This window comes from Taudactylus pleione, unplaced genomic scaffold (assembly GCF_031769625.1).
Source record: "Taudactylus pleione unplaced genomic scaffold, aTauple2 ptg000005l, whole genome shotgun sequence".
Lineage (NCBI taxonomy): Eukaryota > Metazoa > Chordata > Amphibia > Anura > Myobatrachidae > Taudactylus > Taudactylus pleione.
Window position 1 is genome coordinate 29,257,934 of NW_028284408.1, and position 23,260 is coordinate 29,281,193.

General features: G+C 44.6%; 1 protein-coding gene across 1 annotated transcript in view; it reads left to right on the forward strand.

Annotated features, from left to right (window-relative positions):
• The window catches only part of LOC148543324 (inactive dipeptidyl peptidase 10-like), a 246,190-nt gene that overhangs the window by 96,036 nt on the left and 126,894 nt on the right, over positions 1-23,260 (forward strand). Inside the window, exons 12-17 of the mRNA XM_088481087.1 lie at positions 6,187-6,310; positions 8,627-8,665; positions 8,751-8,843; positions 9,860-9,951; positions 13,324-13,371; positions 22,728-22,846. Of these exons, the coding sequence (XP_088337213.1) occupies positions 6,187-6,310; positions 8,627-8,665; positions 8,751-8,843; positions 9,860-9,951; positions 13,324-13,371; positions 22,728-22,846 (515 nt within the window). The remainder of the gene's footprint in view (positions 1-6,186; positions 6,311-8,626; positions 8,666-8,750; positions 8,844-9,859; positions 9,952-13,323; positions 13,372-22,727; positions 22,847-23,260) is intronic.

Here is a 23,260-nt window from a genome sequence, read left to right on the forward strand (position 1 = left end):
CCATTTTCCCGGCGTTTTACGCATGCGCAGTAGGGAAACCACACAGTAGCAGTAGACTCCTGGCACTTCTCTGTGCCCAGAGTCTACTGCGCATGCCCAGGACACCGGGAATATTTTGCTGCAGCCATTTTTCCTAGTGCCAGGAGTCTACTGCTGCTGTCAGTTCGCTGGCAGCCACCGGAGAGAGAGGAGGGGGCCCTTGACGGGAAATGCACATAGGCCCCCTTCTCTCTTAATACGCCCCTGTGTCTACATAATGTCCATGTCGACGTTCAGAACATGTAGACATTCTGGTGTTGATATTCTGAATGTCGACATTATGACTTGATAATGCTCTACTACCAACAAAATGTTTTTTTATCAACAATATGGCAAACAGGGAGCGCCACCGGATCTCGTGGAACGATGTTCCCCAAGTAAGTACTATTTTGGATTAATGTTTATTTTATGAAATTCCACCTTCCTGCTTGTATCACCACTTGCCACAATCTTTTTGGGCATGAGTTGCATCAAAGGTGCAGGCAGCAGCATCCATTGGCGGTGGTCCATATGCAAATGCCGCATTCCCTAGTGTACATCCGTTCGGCCGAATGTGCAAAGACTGAGACACTATAAGGAATCCATTAAGCTAACTTATCAACTAAAATAAAGACATCAACACCACTGAATTGGATTAAGGAGCTGACCCGTTCGCTAGGATGCGAACGCTCATAGCTGGCCGATAGTCACTATCTGCGCATGCATACCCATCGCAAAGCGCGTGCGTGAACCAATGCAAGAGATCGGGATGCATTCGCTTGCTGCGCATAGACTGCCCAGTATAGTGAGTGACAGGAGAGGCCGTTTGTGGGTGGTGACAGGGGCTGACCACTGGAAACTGGGGGAGTGGAGCTGCAAACACAGCCGTGCCTGAGTATCAGAGGCGTGCATAATTAAAATGCAGCGTCATAGTAAGTACACGTCACTTGGTGGGAATTCACTCTGTAGTGAAGACATAGTGGGCATGCTAATGCCTTGCCGTGCGATCGCCTGCCTTGCAGGGCGTGCGCTGAAATTGCATACGCAGGGAGCGAGCGAATGCATCTAGCGAGCGGGTCTGAATGAGCTCCTAAGGTCACTGCTTTATTAATTGGATGACCATATATTAATTCATAAAGGGTGGCAAAGAAGGTGCTACCAAACCCAGCTCTAGCCAATTAAATCTATTAAAATGAGGACGACTATATAGGCGTAACATGTGCTGCAAAGGACTCACCACCCTTTACTATGGTACAGTACGGACGCTCCCGCAAAGAAGCGCCCAGAGTCCCCCCTCATGGTAATGACACACCCACCTTCCTTCAAAAGGGCAAGTACTCCGCAACGACCACTTACGCCACATGTGGCTGCTGGCTAGTAGCGCCTTCCCGCCTAGCTGGATTAATCTTATTATAATAAATTATTAAAGACAAATAGACAAAAATATAGCAAGGCTTAGGGGGAAATGTACTAAGCCTTAAAAAGTGATAAAGTGAAGTGTGATAAAGTACCAACCAATCAGCTCCTGTCACTTTACAGGCTATGGGTCTCATTTATCAACAAGTTTTATCATATACAATGAGTTTTAAAACTCGTTGCCTATGATAATAGTGCTCCAGCCAATCAGCTCCTAACTGTCATCTGTTTGAAAAATTACAGTTGGGAGCTGATTGGCTGGAGCACCATTTATCATACGCAACAAATTTTAAAACTCATCACGTATGATAACTAGTTGATAAATGGCCCCCTATATTTGAAAAATGACAGTTAGGAGTTGATTGCTTGGGGCTTTATCACTCTCCTTTTTATCACTTTTCAGGGCTTAGTACTCTCCCCTGCGAGGGCGGGATTTGCAAACTAGAAAGAGGCAGAACCCAATTCAAATTGGACCTTAAATAACCCCCTTAAAAAGATACGCCTCTAACTAAACTCCAAAGATTAACACTTAACTAATGAACTAATAAACCAATGTCAATTTGCCTAGCAATGGTTACTAACATTAGCCAATCACAAATCGCCTCATGAATAGCCTCATGATTAAACAGCCCTCAGCTAAACTAATACCAATTTGTGCTTCCTTATATGCCACCATTGGTCGCACCATCAAAACTTGCACCAGCTCTATGGCAGGTGCAGTTTCTCTATCTGACTATGGCCTCCTATGTGTCACAAGCCGCTGCGGCGTCTTGTTGGACCACAGTCCTCCGGGCAGCTCTCTCAGGGCTGTTGCTAGGAGACGTGGACGCCACACTGCTACTTCGTGAAGTCCTCTTGCCTTGCTGCTCCGTCATCTCTGCCTTGACCGGATTGGTTCCTTCTCTTTTTTTTCTTTCCCGCTTGTTGGTTGCTCAGATGCCAGTTATGGAATTCATGCTCCTGTGTGTTCCAGCTTCTCATGTCCAGCATGTATCTACAGTCTCAGCCGCATTTCAGCGTCTATGTGGACTTCCTGCTTTAAACATCACAGCAGTCTCAAGCTGCATGTCTGTATATACCCGTGTTATTCACATCCCCACTGTCTCAGCCGCATATGAGCGTCTAAGTGGACTTTCTGCATAAACTCCACAGCACTCTCTGCCGCACTGCAGTGTCTGGGTGGACTCAAATTTGAACATCGCTGCGGTCTCAGTTACACTTCAGTGTCTGTGTGGACTTTCTACTACAAGGTTCACTGCAGGCTTTGCCAAGTATCAATCAGCCCTCAAGGCAGCGAATTGGTCACCAGACCACAACTTTGCCAAGTATCAATCAGCTCTCAAGACTGCGACTAGGTTACCAGACCACAACCTTGTCAAACATCAATCAGCCCTCAAGGCTGCAACTGGGGTACCAGTCTCGCTCCTGACAAGGACTACCTTTTCAGTTGTCCCCATCGCTTCATATATTCCTCCAGCACTATTGCTTCAAGTCAGGGCTACCAGTCTCACTCCTGACAAGGACTACCTTTTCAGTTGTCCCAATCACTTCATATAATCCTCAGCTCTATTTCCTTAAGTCAGAGATGAATCTTATACTAGATTCATAACACTATGCTTGTCGCTGTGAATGCAGCAGCTTGCATTGACATGCCAGAGACACAGCAATAACATGCCCACTGAACTAACCATTTTTGCCTGCACTGAAATAGTGTACCATATGATGTCACAGCTTTAGCTATGTAATGAAATCCATTCCAGAATGTGTTTGTATAGTTCCCTCTAATTTGATAATGGAACAATTAAAAATTAAAATCAGTCTGTGTGATTAACCTGAACAGTATACTCTCAATGAAACAATTGATATTAGATCATTCTTGCATACACTACCGTAACGGCTGAAAGGCTCCTGAATATTGGTTGGCACTCCCAGCCATCCCGGAAAAGTGGGCAAGTCTCCCGGCCGCCATCCCCATGCACCCCCACACCCACTTCAGTAGCAGATAACGCGATTCGCTCTGAACTGTGGCATTGTGTAGTGGGGCATGGTTACAATGACACAATCACATAGTGTTAAATTTGTGAATAAACCTTTTAATACATTCCTGCCTATACACCTCTAAGATTCACCTGCCTAGAACCTCTAAGACAAAACCTGCCTATAAACCTCTAAACACAACGCTAATTGCGTACGCAGTATGACCGCAAATAAAGACAGGAGTGGAATCTGTGGTTCCAACGCACAAGTATTATTCAGGTAAAAGTACAGTCAGTTACACGCAATCTATACATACATAATTTAGGCGTAAAAGGAAATAATACAGACCAAGTACGATTATACATACGCTGCGCCTCCGGACCCAGAGATAGACTTCTGACTAGATATCCTCAGTTCACCCAAAATTCAGCATGAACTGGCAAACCAGTGTTTGGACACATGTATTTATTCCCCCCCAGACTGAAACAAGACAAAGGGGAAACTTCCTGCTGATCTCATTGGTTCCCAGAGGAGGAGCATATGTAACGACACATTTAACAGGTTGTTTTAAATAGACTTTCCCTGCCTCTAACAGCCGGGGTCTTTCTGGTAACGCCTCCTGTAACATTCCATCAACTAAAACATTTTGTTGCTTAAAAGTTCTGCGATCCATAACTTGAGTTTGCATGATGCGATCTCTCCACCGATAACACCGGGATTCTGTAAAAAGCGTAGGCATCAGAACGAGATCAAACATACCTTGCTTATCATATATAATACCTTAGATATCAAAAACCTCTATTTCTTAGCATTTAAACTAACTTAACCAACTTGAATCATACATTTTGATGCTTATGGAACCTTATGTGCGAATATGTAGTGTGTTGGTATTCGGGGTTTGATATAAGGACGCTAGTTATTAATGGGTGAGATTTAAGTGCATAATCTCTCATACACGAAGTGAACATCCAGCAGTGTGGATGGCTGAGGGTTGTAATTCCACATGCCCCCTGTCAGCAGGCCCCCACCTGCTGTGTTCAAAGGAAAACAAAACCTCTTTTGTTCTCACAGACACTTGTGTGAAGTGCAAATGTATTATCACCTCAAACTATGGGATTAGGAGACATCTTGTCTAGTATTCAGGCAAATCCAATTGTGTAGATATTATATTACAATTGCCACAACTATACTTTATCTGCATCCCGGGATTCCCAATTTGTATGTAAAAATACCCATTGTCTCTCCTTATTTACTTCTACTTAGAAAGCTGTTTTTTCCCGTTGCCCTTGGTGTTAACAAAAACATTGCCATCTGTTCTTAGTTAATGGGTTATAACTTGAATTAATGCTGACCACACAAAATTGTGTCTTGTGATCTCATTTCCAAAATGGAGTCTTGTGGCCATTCGCAAGATGGCGTCGCTGCGATTAAATTTTAAACTGAACTTGCCTCACTCAATTATTCAACTTCGACAATAGTTATGCCCCCACTCAACCCCCAATGCAGCATCATTTCACCGCCATGCTCCCCTATGTCATTCCACATGATGCTCCACCTCAGCCCTCTGTGCCGATCTGGCTGCTCTTTCCCGGAGCAGTCAGAATGTCAGCAAGTATGTATTAGATTTTTTAGAAGACTGACATTCTTATTCTATTTTCCAGATTACAGGAAATATCTGTTGCAGAATATGCTTCCCTGTTCAAGCATCAAACACGCAGGGAAATGAGGAATAAATTTTACTGTGACCACTAAATGTAAACTAAAAGTAAACTTCACAACATAAGATTGAGTATTAACAAGAGAGATACTATAAGTGAGCACATTCTCATAATAAAGAAGGACTACAGAGTGAAAGTTAGAGCGCCCTCTACTCTCCCTCCAGTGTGGGTGTTAGAAAACCTGTATCCTACAGACAAACCATATATATTTTCATTGTACTGCGTTTCAACAAATATGGTCTTGGTAGCAGTAGTGGGACATGCAAAGTTGGCACCCAAGGCAAAGCTGGCAATGCCATTTCCTGGAAATGGAGGTGGCATAAGCCCACAAAAGGGAACCCTGCTTAATAGACAGTACTGGGTTTGATGACTTTTAGTTTCCTGTCAACTTGCGCCCATCACGGGTAAATGATGCAGCCCCTTAGAGTTAAGAGGTGGGGAAGAAATTGAACTGTGGCAGCTCTGTTTTATGACAAAAATTATCAAGCTGTCCAACAGCCTTGACATCCACATGTTCCCAGGAAATACTGTGCAGCGAGAGAGCTCGGGGGCAGAGCTGAGGGGGCTGGAGGATGCAGCTGTGCTCTAGGCAGGTAACTCCCATTTACTAGGTAGATCTGGGCCTGTCAGCTGCAGTTTTCCTTTATGTAATGTTGTTTATTTGAGTCTATTTAGCAAGGGATTATTGGCCTCATTTATCAATGAGTGATATTCTTGTTATCACTCGTTACTAATATTACATGGTGCGCCAACCAATCAGCCGCTAACTGAAAAATGACCGTTTTGGAGCTGATTGGTTGGAGCATCATTTAAGATTAGTAACGAGAGATAACAAGAATATCACTCATTGATAAATGAGACCCATGTATCGTAACAACATGGATGGGCCTTTTAGGCAGATTCTTGTAAATCCTGATTGATGCAGGAAATAAAAGGTAACTGTGATTAGTATAATTCCACAAAAATTGTCTAGTCATTGCAGTAAGTAACTTCTTCTGAAACAATTCTGCATTTAGTTATATGCAGTGTCATAAACAGCCCTGTCTTTTCCTTTCAGGGAGTATTATATCACACAGGTCAGCTGGGTAACAAACACTCATCTTGCTGTGCAATGGTTAAATCGCTCACAGAACCTATCTGTTCTCACTATTTGTGATGCAACCACAGGGACCTGTCTAGAGGTAGGTGTTTTACTCCTCAGCAGACCCAGAGTTAGATAATTAGGTAATTGTACTGCTAATTGCCCACAAAAGGTATTGGTTTCAAAATATTGCATATCCATCAGCATCTAATCAAAATCTACTAGAACAGATAGTAAATCTGGCAATAACTGCATCTTACCGCTTGTGTGAACATCGCTCCAGAGTCCTGACTGACCATGGGCGGGATGTACTAAGCCTGAAATGCAGTCACAACTCTGAAAACCCCCGATTTCAGAGTTGTGACCACATTCTTCATATATACCAAGCACCGGAATCTGATACATTACGAAGCTTGGACCTGGTGGGCAATGCTATTTGCAGATGGCGTTGCCCAATAGAAGCCTATGAGCTTCTATTGGACCTATGGGTGTGTTGGGAGGGATCTGATTGGATCCCCCTGTGAGAGGGATCCAATCAGATCCCTCCCAACACACCCGGCGGAGCGCGTCATACGACACATGGGTCATAAACCCAGAAGTCCCCTCTTCTCAAAGGACAGCTCTTTTCAGATTGCAATCGCATTTCTAGGCGTTATTAACCACCGCGGGGGTGCTGGAAGGGATCACATTGGATCCCACTCACAACACAATGCGAAAAGAGGCTCATAGGCTTCTCCTGGGAAACAACGTCTGCAGATGGCGCTGCTCACCTAGGCCAAGCTCCGGAATGTATCACCGTTATCAGACAGGCACATTTGAAGTATGATTAGTCAAAAGAAAGGCAGATGAGGACGAGTAAGATGCAGATTAGACGTCTTGAATGAGAAGAGGTTTGCATCAGGTTCATGTTACGATATTAATGGGCATAGGGTAAGATCACATTTTGTGTATGAATTATACTCAAAGAAGCAGTCAAATAATATTGTTTTACTTACAGTATGTGTTCACTATTACACATGATACTGTGGGACTTACTCAAAGGGGGACGGTATTGCAGCCAGGACTGCATCTTTTTACACAGCGCAGCCACATCTTTATTCTAATGCTGCAGCCGATGGGATCCGTACAGAGACCCACCAGCTGCAGCGCTAATCCACCGCTGTGCGCTTTAAGACACCTTTACATGTCTTTAGATACACCATCGGTCACACCATCAAAACTGTCACCAGCCCTATGGAAGGTGCAGTTTCTCCATCTGAGAATGGCTTCCTGTGTGAGCAGTACAGCGTCGGTTTAGCCATCCCCACTGTTACCTCCCAAAAATGGCCACTAAAATGCACAGACCTGGCGTCCGATTCGGTACTAGTCTCAATCGGGATGCATGCACAAACATCGGCCAACTGTGTGCGGCAGCGCAACTGCATGCGACTCAGAATCAGGCCCTTAGTGGTTTGGTCAATGATGCATTGATGTAAACCTTATTTCTTCATGCTCTCTCCCCAGCATTTGGCACCAGTTAGTCATAGTCATAGTTAATTTGCCAATCTCTCCTTAATGCCATATCATTTGCAAGCACACTGTAATATCATGCCTATGTTTGCCTTATGACTGGTAGACTTTTGCACCTCAGGAGTATTAGGAAAGGAAATACTGCAAGCTTTAAGGATGGCACAGTCGGCATAGTGGTTAGCATTACTGCCTCACAGTTCTTTTGTTGTATTCTTGAACAAGGCACTATGTAGAGTGTGTATGTTCCCCCATGTCTGTGTGGGTTTTCTCTAGGCTCTCCGGTTTCCTCCCACACTCCAAAAATATACTTTCAGCGGTATTCTATATTGTCCGTATTCACAACATATTTGGGGTCCATAGACCAATCTTAAGGTATATACTATATATGATATCATCTCCAAGAGGGTCCATGATCGCAAAACATGTTCTTGTGAATGGTGCTAATAAACGCTTATGCTGAAAGTCTGTGCATGTGCCCATATTTTGCTATATATTGTGCCTTTAGCTTTGTGTGATATTTAAATTAACACAATTCATCCCAAATATAAATCCATAAAACAAATAAGTGTTACTCCCAAATATAAATAAAATTAAAATGTAATAAATTATGACCCTAGTATATTAATCATTGAAAACTACAATTGAACTGATATTTTCATTATCTCCAGTGCTTGCACACTGACATCAGCATGGCCATCTGCAGAACAATATTGCCCTCTGACTCTCTATTACAAGAGGACAGTACAGCCTTGGCTATAATAGGCTTCACATCATAGCTATCAGGATATGCTTTATTGTCAGCAGAAGCATCTACATCCTCATTTATTGCTACTGGACAATTGTCATCATGCTCATTCTCATAAGAACGCATCCAAGGTGATGATATTAATACTTATTGTATGTCTAGAAATACAGAACTGCGTCGGATGTGTGGATCAGCTCTCAGGTAATGGATTTCTCGTTATCATCTCTCTACCTTGTTCTACAGTACATAATAGCCATGGCATAAATCACTGATTTTCTCATTGCAGGCTGATCCTGTGTTTTCCACAGACATCGCCTTCCTCCTGGCTCCAGTGGGAGGACCGGGGCAATATGTCCATATTGGCATGTTATCCACACAGGTACTAAAGATTTAGGTAATTAGGTAAGATTATAAAATCTGTAAATCCTATTATTTCAGCACCATGGACAGCATGGAAGACCTTAAGGTGTTAATCTTGTCCATGATGTTGGAATCATTTAGGACTCTTCAAGATGACAAAGAATGATTCTGCTTCCATCAATGATATTAAATAATTTATTTTAATTAGGCATATTACTAGGTAAAACAAGGTAAAAGGGGACCTGGCAGAGATTACAAGCCTGCAAACAAATCTGAATTTATTTTTCCCCCAGTCCACATTTTTTGGGATGCCTTATCATCTACCTCTCACATCACCAGGCGTCTTCATGGTCCTAGCTACCTCTGTATTCCCCCTATGCAAAATAAATATATTGGGGGAAAAATGAGTACTAATTGAGCACATGGCTAAATGTTTATTATATGGAAATTATGAATGATTAATCTAGGACAGTGGTTCTCAAACTCGGTCCTCAGGACCCCACACAGGTCATGTTTTCCAGGTCACCCAGCAGATGCTCAGGCGTAGTTATTACTCACTGGCACATTTTAAAAGATCCACAGGTGGAGCTAATTATTTCACTTGTGATTCTGTGAGGAGACCTGGAAAACATGCACTATTTGGGGTCCTGAGGACCGAGTTTGAGAACCTGTGATCTAGGAAATAAAATATAAAACAATTATGGGCAAATTCAGCAGAGTATGGGAGAGATGTTTCAAAATTTGGAGAGAGATAAAGTACGAATCAATCCGCTTCTAAATGTAATTTTTTAAACACAGACTGTGACATGACAGTAAGGAGTTGATTGGTTTGTACTTTATCTCTCTCCACTTTATCCCTCTCCAAGGTTTAATACATCTTCCCCATATGTGAGTAAAGTTATTGATTTAATTTCTCTTGACATTTTTTTTATTTTTTGTTATTTTCAAGTACAGAAGCTTTAACGTGTACAGTAAATATATATTGAAATATATTAAAATATATGTTTATAAAATGCACTTCTGTCTTCCCTGCAGCTGAGTAGTAAAGAGAACTCTCTGCGTATGCTGACCTCTGGGGAATGGGATGTGACAAGGATTGTGTCATATAATGCTGACAACAAAACACTGTGAGTTATTATTACCTGGTGTAACGATGGAGTGATTGAATAGAGGGCCTGATTCAGAGCCGCTCGTAAGCGGCCGCTCGTTCGCTCCGAGCGATGTTTGCCCAACTGCGTATGCGTACGGATCATAATACGCATGCGCGAACCAGTCAGTGCGGCCGAAAATCGTTTGTTCGCTAAATAGCGAATGCCTGCTATTATGAGTGACAGGAGGAGGCGTATGTGGGTGGTAACAGGGGAAGGTGCTTGAAAACGGGGAGTGGAGATCAGAACGCAGGCGTGCTTAAAGGTCAAAACGGGCGTTTTATGGGTGTGCATAATTAATACAGCAGTGTCATTGACCACGTCACTGGGTTATTTTATAGTCAGAACTGCTCGCATGGATGCGGTAGGAAAAACCAACCACAAGAATAGCGAGCAGTTCATACCCTGGTCGATGTACTCGATTAATCTAATAAATAGCGGACATGACGTAGGATGCGAGCGGCCAGGGGGCGTAGTTTCCAAAAAAACTACCGCAAGTTTTGTTCGCTCGTTCAGACATAGAGGCGTGAACAGACCGCAAAGAGCGAACGGTTCATTTGAATAGCCACCCTTTTTTTCAGAACGAACGACCGCAAATAGGCTCTGAATCAGGCCCAGAGGGTGGGGGTACAGGTATTACTATATTAGTCTGTATTAGGCACAATAACTAGCGTAACACCTCCAAATGGGAAAAATGTACTGATTGTAGGTCCTGATTCAGAGTTCCACACAAGTCCACTTTGATCTTATGTTTAGCAACTGGTCATGTGTCCGAGCATGCATAGGCAACTTTGAGCAGCTACAGGTGAATCAGTGCCATACACATTTTACCCAGGTCTCCAATTGTGGCTGAGTGGGTGTAACTGGTCAGCAACTGGGTGATCGCACATAGCATGAGTGTTCCGTGGGCATGTCGTGGGCGTTTAGATGCAATTGTAGGGTATTCAGATTGGCAGAGATTTTGCAGAGATCTGGCTGATTTCAGATGGATCTCCTCCACCAAGGATAGGGCTGGTGCACATGGGCACTGATAGTGATGACGGCTACTATCACAAGCGAATGTATCCATCAGTGAGGCTGCATAAATGTGGCCAAATATTCCCGACTGCAAAGTGGCCAAATTGTGTGCGACTCTGAATAAGGCCCCTAATGCCATACTTGCCGACATTCTGGCTGCTCCCTCCGGGAGGGGGCAGCCAGGACAGCATAACCGGGGGGCGTGGCTTTATTGATTGTGGAGCGGGGGATGTGACCATGCAACCACGTCATCATGGCCTGGCCCCTGCCCCGCTACACAATGCCAAGATTGCCAGAATTGTTAAGCAGGGAGTCTTCGCCCCCCTGCTGTAGGTGGGGGTTTGGGGGGGGGGGGGAGTCCAGGGGTATGAGTGAAGCTGGGAGACTTACCCACTTTCCAGGCGACCAGTAGCACCACCTGATTTTCTGGAGCCTCCCGGCCATTCCGGGACAGTAGACATGTATGTCTAATGCCGGTCTAATAAGAGCTGATATGTCGGGTAACAACCAATCGCTATTGGAGGCTCATTGCAGATATGTCAGTCTTTCAAGAAAAAAATAAATATAAACAGACTGTAAATATTGCAACAAGTTTTGGTGAAACCAACTGTGGGGCAACTCCAGAGCACTTTAAGGGTTTAAAACTCCAATTTCTATGTTCCTGTTTTACTGCACTTGTGTCTCTTGTATCACACTCTTGTCTCCGATTAGAAGCTCTCAGACAGGGGAATCCTAACTTTTTACTTGGAGTGACAAATGACTATATACCACACATCTGTGTCACAAATTCATATGGCATATAGTATTTCCCTCACTTCATAATATGACACACAGTACAGCCCCAATTGCTAATATGCCACACATCTGTACCCCAAATTCATATGACACACAGCAGTGTCCCCAATTCATAAGGCTCACACGTGTCCCCAATTCAAAATATGCTATAAGTACACAGCAGTGTCCCCAATTCAAAATATGCTATAAGCTATATAGCAGTGTCCCCAATTCATAAGGCTCACACGTGTCCCCAATTCAAAATATGCTATAAGTACACAGCAGTGTCCCCAATTCATAAGGCTCACGTGTCCCCAATTCAAAATATGCTATAAGCTATATAGCAGTGTCCCCAATTCATAAGGCTCACACGTGTCCCCAATTCAAAATATGCTATAAGTACACAGCAGTGTCCCCAATTCATAAGGCTCACGTGTCCCCAATTCAAAATATGCTATTTACAGCAGTGTCCCCAATGAAATATACATAACACATATATTTACATGTGTATACCTTAGAGCAGGTTGTTGCAGATGCAGAGTGCTCAGGGCCAGATTCAAGGGCAGCTAACTTGTGGGGGCCCTACCAATAAAATTGTCAATAAGATATACTGGTGCTATTATTAAAAAGTATAGTGTGTAAATACCCCCAGCACCACAGATGTATTAATCACACTGTAGTTGTGGTAGTCCGGCTCTGAGAGTGGCTGTTGTAGAGTTGTTCTGGCTGCTGACAACAAGGCCAAGATGCAAATAGAAATAACTGTGTATGGTGGCCATCAGAGATTGGGTCTAGAAAAGGCCTAACCCCCAGAGTACAGGTGGCTATTATGCAACGATTCAGCATACAGCAGGTATCCGGTCTATAGATCTACAGTAAAAAGGTAGGCAATGTCTTGATAGACACAAGATGTTAGACAGGCAATAGGTCGACAGGGACAAAAGGTCGACACACTAAAGGTCGACATGTAAGAAGGTCGACAGGTACAATTGGTCTACAGGGTCAAAAGGTCTACATGAAAATAGTCGACACAAAAATGGTCGACACGTTACTTTTTGGTTGTTAGGGTTAGGCACTTACCGGAGGGTTAGGCACTAGAAGGGATAGTTAGGGTTAGACACCAGGAGGGAGGGTTAGGCACCAAGGGTAGGGTTAGGGTGAAGATTAGTCGACCATATGCATGTCGACCATATGCATGTCGACCTTTTGACCCTGTCGACCATTTGGATCTGTCAACCTTCTTACATGTCTACCTTTAGTGTGTTGACATATTGTCCCTGTCGACCTATTGGCTGTCTAACATCTGGTGTCTATCTAGACATTGTCTACTTTTTTACTGTAGATCTATCAATCCATAACCATACAGCACAGGGTGTTTTCCACTGTTTCGCACCTGGGGGCCGGATTTCAGCAGTGTTTAGCCTGCGGGCTACAGTTTGAATGCTCCTGCTTTAAGGTCTTCATCTCATTTGTCTTAAACTATTTTCCTGTTTCCTGTATTGAACATGATGTATATTTATTTTATTTCCACACATCTAACTCCTCTTGGTCTGATACCAGTTATTTCCTGAGCACAGAAGACATTTTGAAGACAAGGCACCTGTACAGGTACAGAGACACATTTCACTTCACACTTTCAGCACAACATAGCCTATCAACTTGTGATGTCACCAGATAACCCATAAAGCTGTAAAGACTTTGGTATCTACTTAAAAATGGAAAGATAATGGGGGAAAAAATAGTATGTTGCATTGATTGTATTCATCGATTACAGCAATTAAAACCCCTTTGCGTAATTAAAAAACAGACCTTTTCCCGTAATCAATGGATATCATTATATATATTTGCAAGGTTCTGAGTATATAAATTGTTTAACCTAATACTATTAAATACATTTTTCAAGAGTAGTACTTTCCTTATATAAAAATGATTCCATTGACTAAAATTAGCATCCTTTTCCCACAGACAGTAAATGATTGTGGGGGTGATTCAGCTTCGGACAGAATTGCAAATCTGCATGCAGGCATATATTGTAGTGTGTAGTGCATGCAGGCAGCTTTGCAATTTGGTCCTTGCTAATATACAAATACAGCAGGAGGTGTATGACACCCCAGCTGCATTTGCGATTTCCGAGATCGCAGGCTGGGATCACCATTGCGACTTATGGACAGCCCCGGGCCATCGGCCAGCTGAGTAAGCTGAGGCTTACTCAGGATGGCAGGCTTGCAAGGCCAGGAAACTGCATCCATAGACACAGTCCCTGGCCTTGCCACACCTGGGAAACATGAGGCAGACACACCCGTTTCCGGGAACGCCGGCCGCCCCCGAACGCTCCTTAAATTCCTCTGCCTGTCAATCGGGCAAGGGCATAGAAGGGTCTGTGTGCGATCACGCAGGACCCATTCTGCACATTCACAGAACGGGTCCTGCGCATGAGCAGATTCCTGATAATCGGGAATCTGCGTTCAGTGCAATGCTGAATCAGACCCGTGTCTGGTATGAGGCAAAATGCTTTCTTGATATAAACTGTATTCAAAAGGCAGTGTATGGACACATAAGTCCTTTCTAAATAGAGTAGTTCTGAAAGATAAAATAACTGTGGGAACTCTAACTACTATATATATATATATATTAGGGGTGTGCACCGGCCACTTTTCGTGTTTTGTGTTTTGGTTTTGGATCTGGATCTTTCTTCGTGTTTTGGATCTGGATTGGTTTTGCCAAAACCACCCTTCCGTGTTTTGGGTTCTGGGTTTTGTGTTTTGGATCTGTATTTTTTTGAAAAAAAGCATAAAAACAGCTAAAATCACAGAATTTGTAGGTTTTTCTGCTCCTATGCTATTATTAACCTCAATAACCTTAATTTCCACTCATTTCCAGTCTATTCTGAACACCTCACACCTCACAATAGTGTTTTTATGTCCAAAAGGTTGCACCGAGGTAGCTGGATGACTATGCTAAGCGACACGAGTGGGCGGCACAAACACGTGACCCATCTAGGAGTGACACTGCAGTGGCAGACAGGATGGCAGTTAGAAAAACTAGGCCCCAAACTGTACATAATGCAAAGAAAAAAAGAGGTGCAAGATGGAATTGTCCTTGGGCCCTCCCACCCACCCTTATGTTGTATAAACAGGACATGCACACTTTAACAAATCAATCATTTCAGCGCCAGGGTCTGCCACACAACTGTGGCTGAAATGATTGGTTCGTTTGGGCCCCCACAAAACAAGCTGGCAATTAATGTGTCCCTGCACAAACTGGCTCTACGGAGGCAAGATGTCATCCTCATCCTCCTCATCCACCGATTCCTCACCCTCTTCAGTGTGTACATCCTCATCCTCACAAAGTATTAACTCGTCCCCACTTGAATCCACCACCACAGGTCCCTCTGTACGTTCTGGAGGCTGGTCTCCCTGGAAGAGCTGATAATTCATTTTGATGAACATCATCTTCTCCACATTCTGTGGAAGCAACCTCCTACGCCTTTCGCTGACAAGGTTCCCGGCTGCACTAAACACTCTTTCGGAGTACACACTGGAGGGGGGGCAACTCAGGTAAAATAGAGCCAGTTTGTACAGGGGCCTCCAAATTGCCTCTTTTTCCTGCCAGTACAGGTATGGACTGTCTGACATGCCTACTTGGATGCTGTCACCGATGTAATCCTCCACCATTCTGTCAATGGTGACAGTATCATATGCAGTGACAGTAGACATGTCAGAAATTGTTGCCAGGTCCTTCAGTCCGGACCAGATGTCCAAACTTGGTCCTGCCTGCCCTGCATCACCGCCAGCGGGTTGCTTAGGATACCTAAGTTTTTTCCTGGCAGCCCCAGTTGCGGGAGAAAATGAAGAAGGAGCCGTTGACGTGTCATGTTCCGCTTCAGCTGACAGTGTGTTCACCAGCAGGTCTTTGCACCTCTGCAGGCTTGTGTCGGCCGGAAAGAGAGACACCACATAGGCTTTAAACCTAGGATCGAGCACGGTGGCCAAAATGTAGTGGTCTGATTTCAACAGATTGACCACCCTGGAATCCTGGCAAAGCGAATGAAGGGCTTCATCCACAAGTCCCACATGCCGAGCGGAATCGCTCCGTCTTAGCTCCTCCTTCACTTTCTCCAGCTGCTTCTGCAAAAGCCTGATGAGGGGAATGACCTGACTCAAGCTGGCAGTGTCTGAACTGACTTCACGTGTGGCAAGTTCGAAAGGGCTGAAGAACCTTGCACAACACGGAAATCATTCTCCACTGCGCTTGAGTCAGGTGCATACCCCCTCCTTTGCCTATGTCATAGGTGGATGTATAGGCTTGTATGGCCTTTTGCTGCTCCTCCATCCTCTGAAGCATATAGAGGGTTGAGTTCCACCGCGTCACAACCTCTTGCTTCAGGTGATGGCGGGGCAGGTTCAAGAGTGTTTGCTGGCGCTCCAGTCTTCGGCACGCAGTCGCTGAATGGCGAAAGTGGCCAGAAATTTTTCGGGCCACCCAAAGCGTCTCCTGCACGCCCCTGTCGCTTTTCAGAAAATTCTGCACCACCAAGTTTATTGTGTGAGCAAAACATGGGACGTGCTGGAATTTGCCCAGATGTAATGCCCGCACAATATTGGTGGCGTTGTCAGATATCACAAATCCCCAGGAGAGTCTAAGTGGGGTAAGCCACTGGGCGATGATTTCCCTCAGTTTCTCTAAGAGGTTGTCGGCGGTGTGCCTCTTACTGAAACCGGTGATACACAGCGTAGCCTGCCTTGTAACGAGCTGGCGTTTCTGAGATGCTGCTACTGGTGACGCTGCTGCTGTTGCTGCGTAAGGTGATACATCTACCCAGTGGGCTGTCACAGTCATATAGTCCTTAGTCTGCCCTGTTCCACTTGTCCACATGTCCGTGGTTAAGTGGACATTGTGTACAACGGCATTTTTCAGGACACTGAGGACACTTTTTCTGACGTTTCTGTACAGTCTCGGTATCGCCTGCCTAGTGAAGTGGAATCTAGACGGGATTTGGAACCGGGGACACACTACCTCCATCAATTGTCTAAATCCCACTGCACTAATGGCGGATACCGGACGCACGTCTAACACCAACATAGCAGTCAAGGCCTCAGTTATACGTTTTGCTTCAGGATGACTGCTGTCGTACTTCATCCTCCTCGCTAAGGACTGTTGGAGGGTCAATTGTTTAGTAAAAGTAGTGGTGTTCCTACTTCCTCTCTGGGATGATGAACGACTCCCAGCAGCAGCAGCAACAGCAGCAGCGGCAGCAGTAGGCGTAGCAATGCAGGATCCTCCGGAGGAATCCCGGATAGGAGAGTCAGTCATGCCAGTGATATGGCCTGCAGGACTACTTCCGATCCTGACTAAGGAGGAAATTGACGAGGAGGGAGTTGACGGTGTGGTTTGCAGGCGCTTGGATACAACAGGACAACGGGATTTAGGTGTCCCTGGACTGCTTACGGTCTGAGCCAAAGTTTCTGAACTTGACAGTAACTTTTTATGAACGCGCTGCAGGTGCCGTATAAGGGAGGATGTTCCTAGGTGGTTGACGTCCCTACCCCTACTTATTTCACCTTTACATATGGTACATATGGCAAGACAGTTGTTGTCCGGATTTGGATAGAAATATTGCCAGACCAAAGAGGTGGAATGTTTGGTCTTCTGCCCAGGCATGACCGTGATGGGCTTTTTCATCCCACGGACAACAACTGTCTCCCCCGGAGCCTGATTTAAACAAACCACATCACCATCAGAATCCTCCTCGCCAACTTCCTCCTCAGCGCCAGCTACACCAGTATCCTCATCCTGTTGTACTTCAACAGTGACATCTTCAATTTGCATATCAGCAAGTGGACTGTGGGTGCTCCTTTCAGCACTTGCAGGGGGCGTGCAAATGGTGGAAAGAGCCACCTCTTCCCGTCCAGTGCTGGGAAGGTCAGGCATCGCAACCACCACCACACTTGGACTCTCCTTGGGGATTTGTGATATCTTCTTAGAAAGCACAGTTCTTCGCTGTGCTTTTGCCAGCTTAACTCTTTTGATTTTTTTAGTGGGAGGAGTGCTTCCATCGTCATGTGAAGCTGAACCACTAGTCATGAACATACTAGGGATCGACCTTAGCCGTTCCTTGCCACTCCGTGTCGTAAATGGCATATTGGCAAGTTTACGTTTCTCTTCAGCTGATTTAAATGTCTTTTTCAAGGTCATTTTCCTGAACTTTGCCATTTGGGATTGTATGTGCCCTCTACTATGACATTGGGCATCGGCCTTGGCAGACGACGTTGATGGCATGTTATCGTCTATGTCATGACTAGTGGCAGCAGCTTCAGCACTAGGAGGAAGTGGTTCTTGATCTTTCTCTATTTTATTTTTATCGGAGAAAGTTTGGTCCTCCATTTATGTTATATCGATTTGATATATACGTGCGGCTAAACACAGAAAATAATTTTTTTTTTGGTTTGGACTGGAGTGTACTTTGTGGGTTACAGCACCCTTTAACGGTCAAGCCAGCCGGCCCTTTACTTATGACACAGGCGCACTCTTGGCACTACTTTATTGATGCACGTGCGGCTACTGCGCACACAATTCACAAACACAGAAAATAATTTTTTTTTGGTTTGGACTGGAGTGTACTTTGGGGGTTACAGCACCCTTTAACGGTCAAGCCAGCCGGCCCTTTACTTATGACACAGGCGCACGCTTGGCACTACTTTGTTGATGCACGTGCGGCTACTGCGCACACAATTCACAAACACAGAAAATAATTTTTTTTTGGTTTGGACTGGAGTGTACTTTCGGGGGTTACAGCACCCTTTAACGGTCAAGCCAGCCGGCCCTTTACTTATGACACAGGCGCACGCTTGGCACTACTTTGTTGATGCACGTGCGGCTACTGCGCACACAATTCACAAACACAGAAAATAATTTTTTTTTGGTTTGGACTGGAGTGTACTTTCGGGGGTTACAGCACCCTTTAACGGTCAAGCCAGCCGGCCCTTTACTTATGACACAGGCGCACGCTTGGCACTACTTTGTTGATGCACGTGCGGCTACTGCGCACACAATTCACAAACACAGAAAATAATTTTTTTTTAGGTTTGGACTGGAGTGTACTTTCGGGGGTTACAGCACCCTTTAACGGTCAAGCCAGCTGGCCCTTTACTTATGACACAGGCGCACGCTTGGCACTACTTTGTTGATGCACATGCGGCTACTGCGCACACAATTCACAAACACAGAAAATAATTTTTTTTTAGGTTTGGACTGGAGTGTACTTTCGGGGGTTACAGCACCCTTAACGGTCAAGCCAGCCGGCCCTTTACTTATGACACAGGCGCACGCTTGGCACTACTTTGTTGATGCACGTGCGGCTACTGCGCACACAATTCACAAACACAGAAAATAATTTTTTTTTGGGTTTGGACTGGAGTGTACTTTCGGGGGTTACAGCACCCTTAACGGTCAAGCCAGCCGGCCCTTTACTTATGACACAGGCGCACGTTTGGCACTACTTTGTTGATGCACGTGCGGCTACTGCGCACACAATTCACAAACACAGAAAATAATTTTTTTTTTGGTTTGGACTGGAGTGTACTTTCGGGGGTTACAGCACCCTTAACGGTCAAGCCAGCCGGCCCTTTACTTATGACACAGGCGCATGTTTGGCACTACTTTGTTGATGCACGTGCGGCTACTGCGCACACAATTCACAAACACAGAAAATAATTTTTTTTTTGGTTTGGACTGGAGTGTACTTTCGGGGGTTACAGCACCCTTAACGATCAAGCCAGCCGGCCCTTTACTTATGACACAGGCGCACGCTTGGCACTACTTTGTTGATGCACGTGCGGCTACTGCGCACACAATTCACAAACACAGAAAATAATTTTTTTTTGGTTTGGACTGGAGTGTACTTTCGGGGGTTACAGCACCCTTTAACGGTCAAGCCAGCCGGCCCTTTACTTATGACACAGGCGCACGCTTGGCACTACTTTGTTGATGCACGTGCGGCTACTGCGCACACAATTCACAAACACAGAAAATATATTATTTTTTTAGCACTTGGGGGGAGCACCCCTGATGGACAGAGCACCCCCTGGACAACACTACAGCACCCCTTTAGGACTGGGACACTGCACAGGACTTTGGAGTGGACACAGCCCCTATGGAGAACTGACTGCACAACACAGTCCAGCCAGCCCCTATGGACTTTGAAGTAGTGGACACAGCCCCTATTAACAACAGCAGCACAACACAGCCAGCCCCTATGGACTTTGGAGGAGTGGACACAGCCCCTATGGACAACAGCAGCACAGCACAACACAGCCAGCCCCTATGGACTTTGGAGGAGTGGACACAGCCCCTATGGACAACAGCAGCACAACACTACACTACACTACACAGCCCAGCCAGCCCTAACTCCCACCCTCCCTCTTCACTGTCCACAGCCGAGTGAGAAAATGGCGCCGACGCGGGTACCTTATATAGAATCCAAAACCCGCGAGACACGGAAGGCGGGATGATGACGTTTTGCCTCGATTTCAGATCCGAGTCAGGCAGGAAAAGTCGAGCCTGACTCGGATCGGCCTCGGATCGGGGGGGTTCGGATTTCAGAAATCCGAACCCGCTCACCCCTAGTTTTAATGTATACTGTTGAGAACTATTTTGTCAGTACTTTGTCAGTTGCATTTTACTCAATAAAAGACTAACTAATATTTCCATCAACAAAGTATATTCTACTACATGAGCTCATGGCTTGTTCACTTTCTATGGGTGAATGGTTTTTTAGCGCCTGATTCAGAGATGGACGCTATAGAAAAACATGGAAACATAGAATTTGACTGCAGATATTGGTCCATCTAGTCTGCCCCTATTTCTAACCTTTTGGTAACCTTAACCCTATTTGATCCTTGATTCTTTATAAGGATATTCTTATTCCTAATCCGATGTTCCTTCAGTTGAGTGATGTTTTACTGGTGCGCATGTGCAAAAAAGTCCAGGTATCGCGTAAAACTAATTGTCCTGTGCTGTTTGCAATTGAAAATGGAATCGCTAACACTTGAGAACAGTGGCGTCACAAGGGGGGTACAGACCACACCCGGATGTCACTGTAGCATTAAGTGCAGCACTCGGCTCCTGTCACAGTGAGGGAGGCGGCACTGGCCGCTCCCCACCCACCACCCCAGTGATAACCGCAGGCCAGGGTTCGTGCCGTGAGACTACGCCCCTTCCCCAAGGCCACACCCTCCTTCCTAGAGGCCACGTCCCCTTTGTCAGCATTCGTCGACGCGTGCCATCTGGCATCCCTCCCTGCAGCGGGTGTCCCCACAGGGAGGGATGCCACTACTTGAGAAGGGGTTTGAGATACCTGGGTGTATCGGGGTGACTCACCCCGGGTGAGGACTGAGAGGTGACCTAAAGTGGTCGCAAAGCTGATGAGTTTCATGGGCATGTTATGGGAATGTCCTCAAGCCATACTAGTTGCATCAGAAACTTATCACTTTTGTGAATTTCCTAATACTGTTTAATTCTGATGAGCTCAGATCCTGTCACAATTTGCATCATTGATAATATCAAGGGGGGAGATGTATCAAGCCTTGGAGAGAGATAAAGTGGAAAATTTGCCCAAAGCAACCAATCAGCTTCTAACTGTCAATTAACTAGCACAGTCTTTGAAATGACAGTTAGAAGCTGATTGGTTGCTTTGGGCATCTTCAACAATTTCTCTCAACCAAGGCTTGATAAAACTCCCTTGGAGAGAGATATAAAGTTCCCCAAAGCAACCAATCAGCTTCTAACTGTCATTTCAAAGACTGTGCTAGTTAATTGACAGTTAGAAGCTGATTGGTTGCTTTGGGCAAATTTTCCACTTTATCTTTCTCCAAGGCTTGATACATCTCCCTTCAAATAACCTGTAAATTGGCGATGAATAATATATGCTCAGAATAAACACTAAATCATTACGGAGATACAGTTCAATTTTTATATTTTTCTGCCACTCAGTTGTTTGAAGACCATTTGTTGAGGACCATAAGCATTTATGTCTTTGGAGAACTCTCCTAATTCTGGAACTTGACAATATACCTATAAGGTATTCTCCTATGGGGCTCTATTCATCATCACTAAATTTTTACAAAAGCAGATGAAAATTTACATTTTCACCTAATTTTGTATAAATTAAGTATTGGGGCTATTAATTATAAAGGTAATGCAGAGATATCACAGATGTCTCCTGCTTACATTTCAGCCCCAATCTGGCCTGCTGTCCTTATACATTAGTATAGGGGCCTAAATTCATCAAGCTCCGAAAATACAACATTTTCGGATCTTGACTGCGGAAACATTCGCGATCTTCAGAGGGTGTTTGGTACCACACCCTGCTCCTTTCCCATTCTGATCTCTCCACCACTGCCCGCCTCCTTCTGCAGGACGCTGGGGCTTTATGCGCTTGTGTGAATCCCAGTTCGCTCAGGCACACTAGCATTTCCAAGTCAAGTCTCGGCAGTGCTAATTTTCACCGATACTAAAGGCAGTGAAGGCATTTGTGGGGACATCTGATCATCAGCTGTCTCTGCATCGGAGCAACGATGAATTGCTTCGGCGCTTGCATTGAGACAGAATGTTAATAATAGGCCCCATGGAGTGATAAATTAACTTTTTATATCTTCCTCTGCAATTGTTTTTTTTACAAATGCAAACTTTCATTCTTATGGCGTAGTTGGTACATTTTACATAATGGAGATATATTGTATCAATTATAGATATCTCATTAGGGCTTCTATGCAGGTTTTCTTTTATATATGCAGTTTCTATAAAGGGAAAAACACATTTTAAATAAAATGAAAATACATTTTGCAGCATAATAGTACTCTCAGTGGAACCTTTACATGAATCCATATAAGAGAAAAACCAGTCAATACGTACAGTAGGAGTGAATTCATATACACATATAATTTCCTTCTCATCCCTGACTGCAGTGTGGAGACATTAGGATCGCTTAACCGCACCTGTGTGACCTGTGACCTAGTTCCAGACTGCCATTTTGTGGATGTTTCATTCAGTCCTGGTGGCAGCTTCTTCATCCTCTTCTGCAAAGGTGAATTATAGTATGATTAATGGGAAAGTGGGATCTTCTTGTTACTATCGATAAACATTTTTATGATTAATATTTTCAAATGGAGAATATTTTCTGTTGGAGTCTTATTACAAAAAAAAACGTGTGCACTGTAACTGAAGCTGTGATAATAAGGCCAGAACTGATACTTTATCCAACCAAAGAGTTTAGATTAGTATTTTTCATGATTAAAGGCGGGTATCCACTACCCGACAGTGCAAAGACTGAACGATAACGATATCGTAATCGTTCAGTCGTTCGCTACACTGCAGGGTGCCCACACTGAATGATATGTCATTCGGTGCAGGCACAATCAATCATCTGCAAACATGCTGAACCTGACGATATCGTCAGGTTGACTAACATGTTTGCACGATGATAGATGTCTAAAAGATG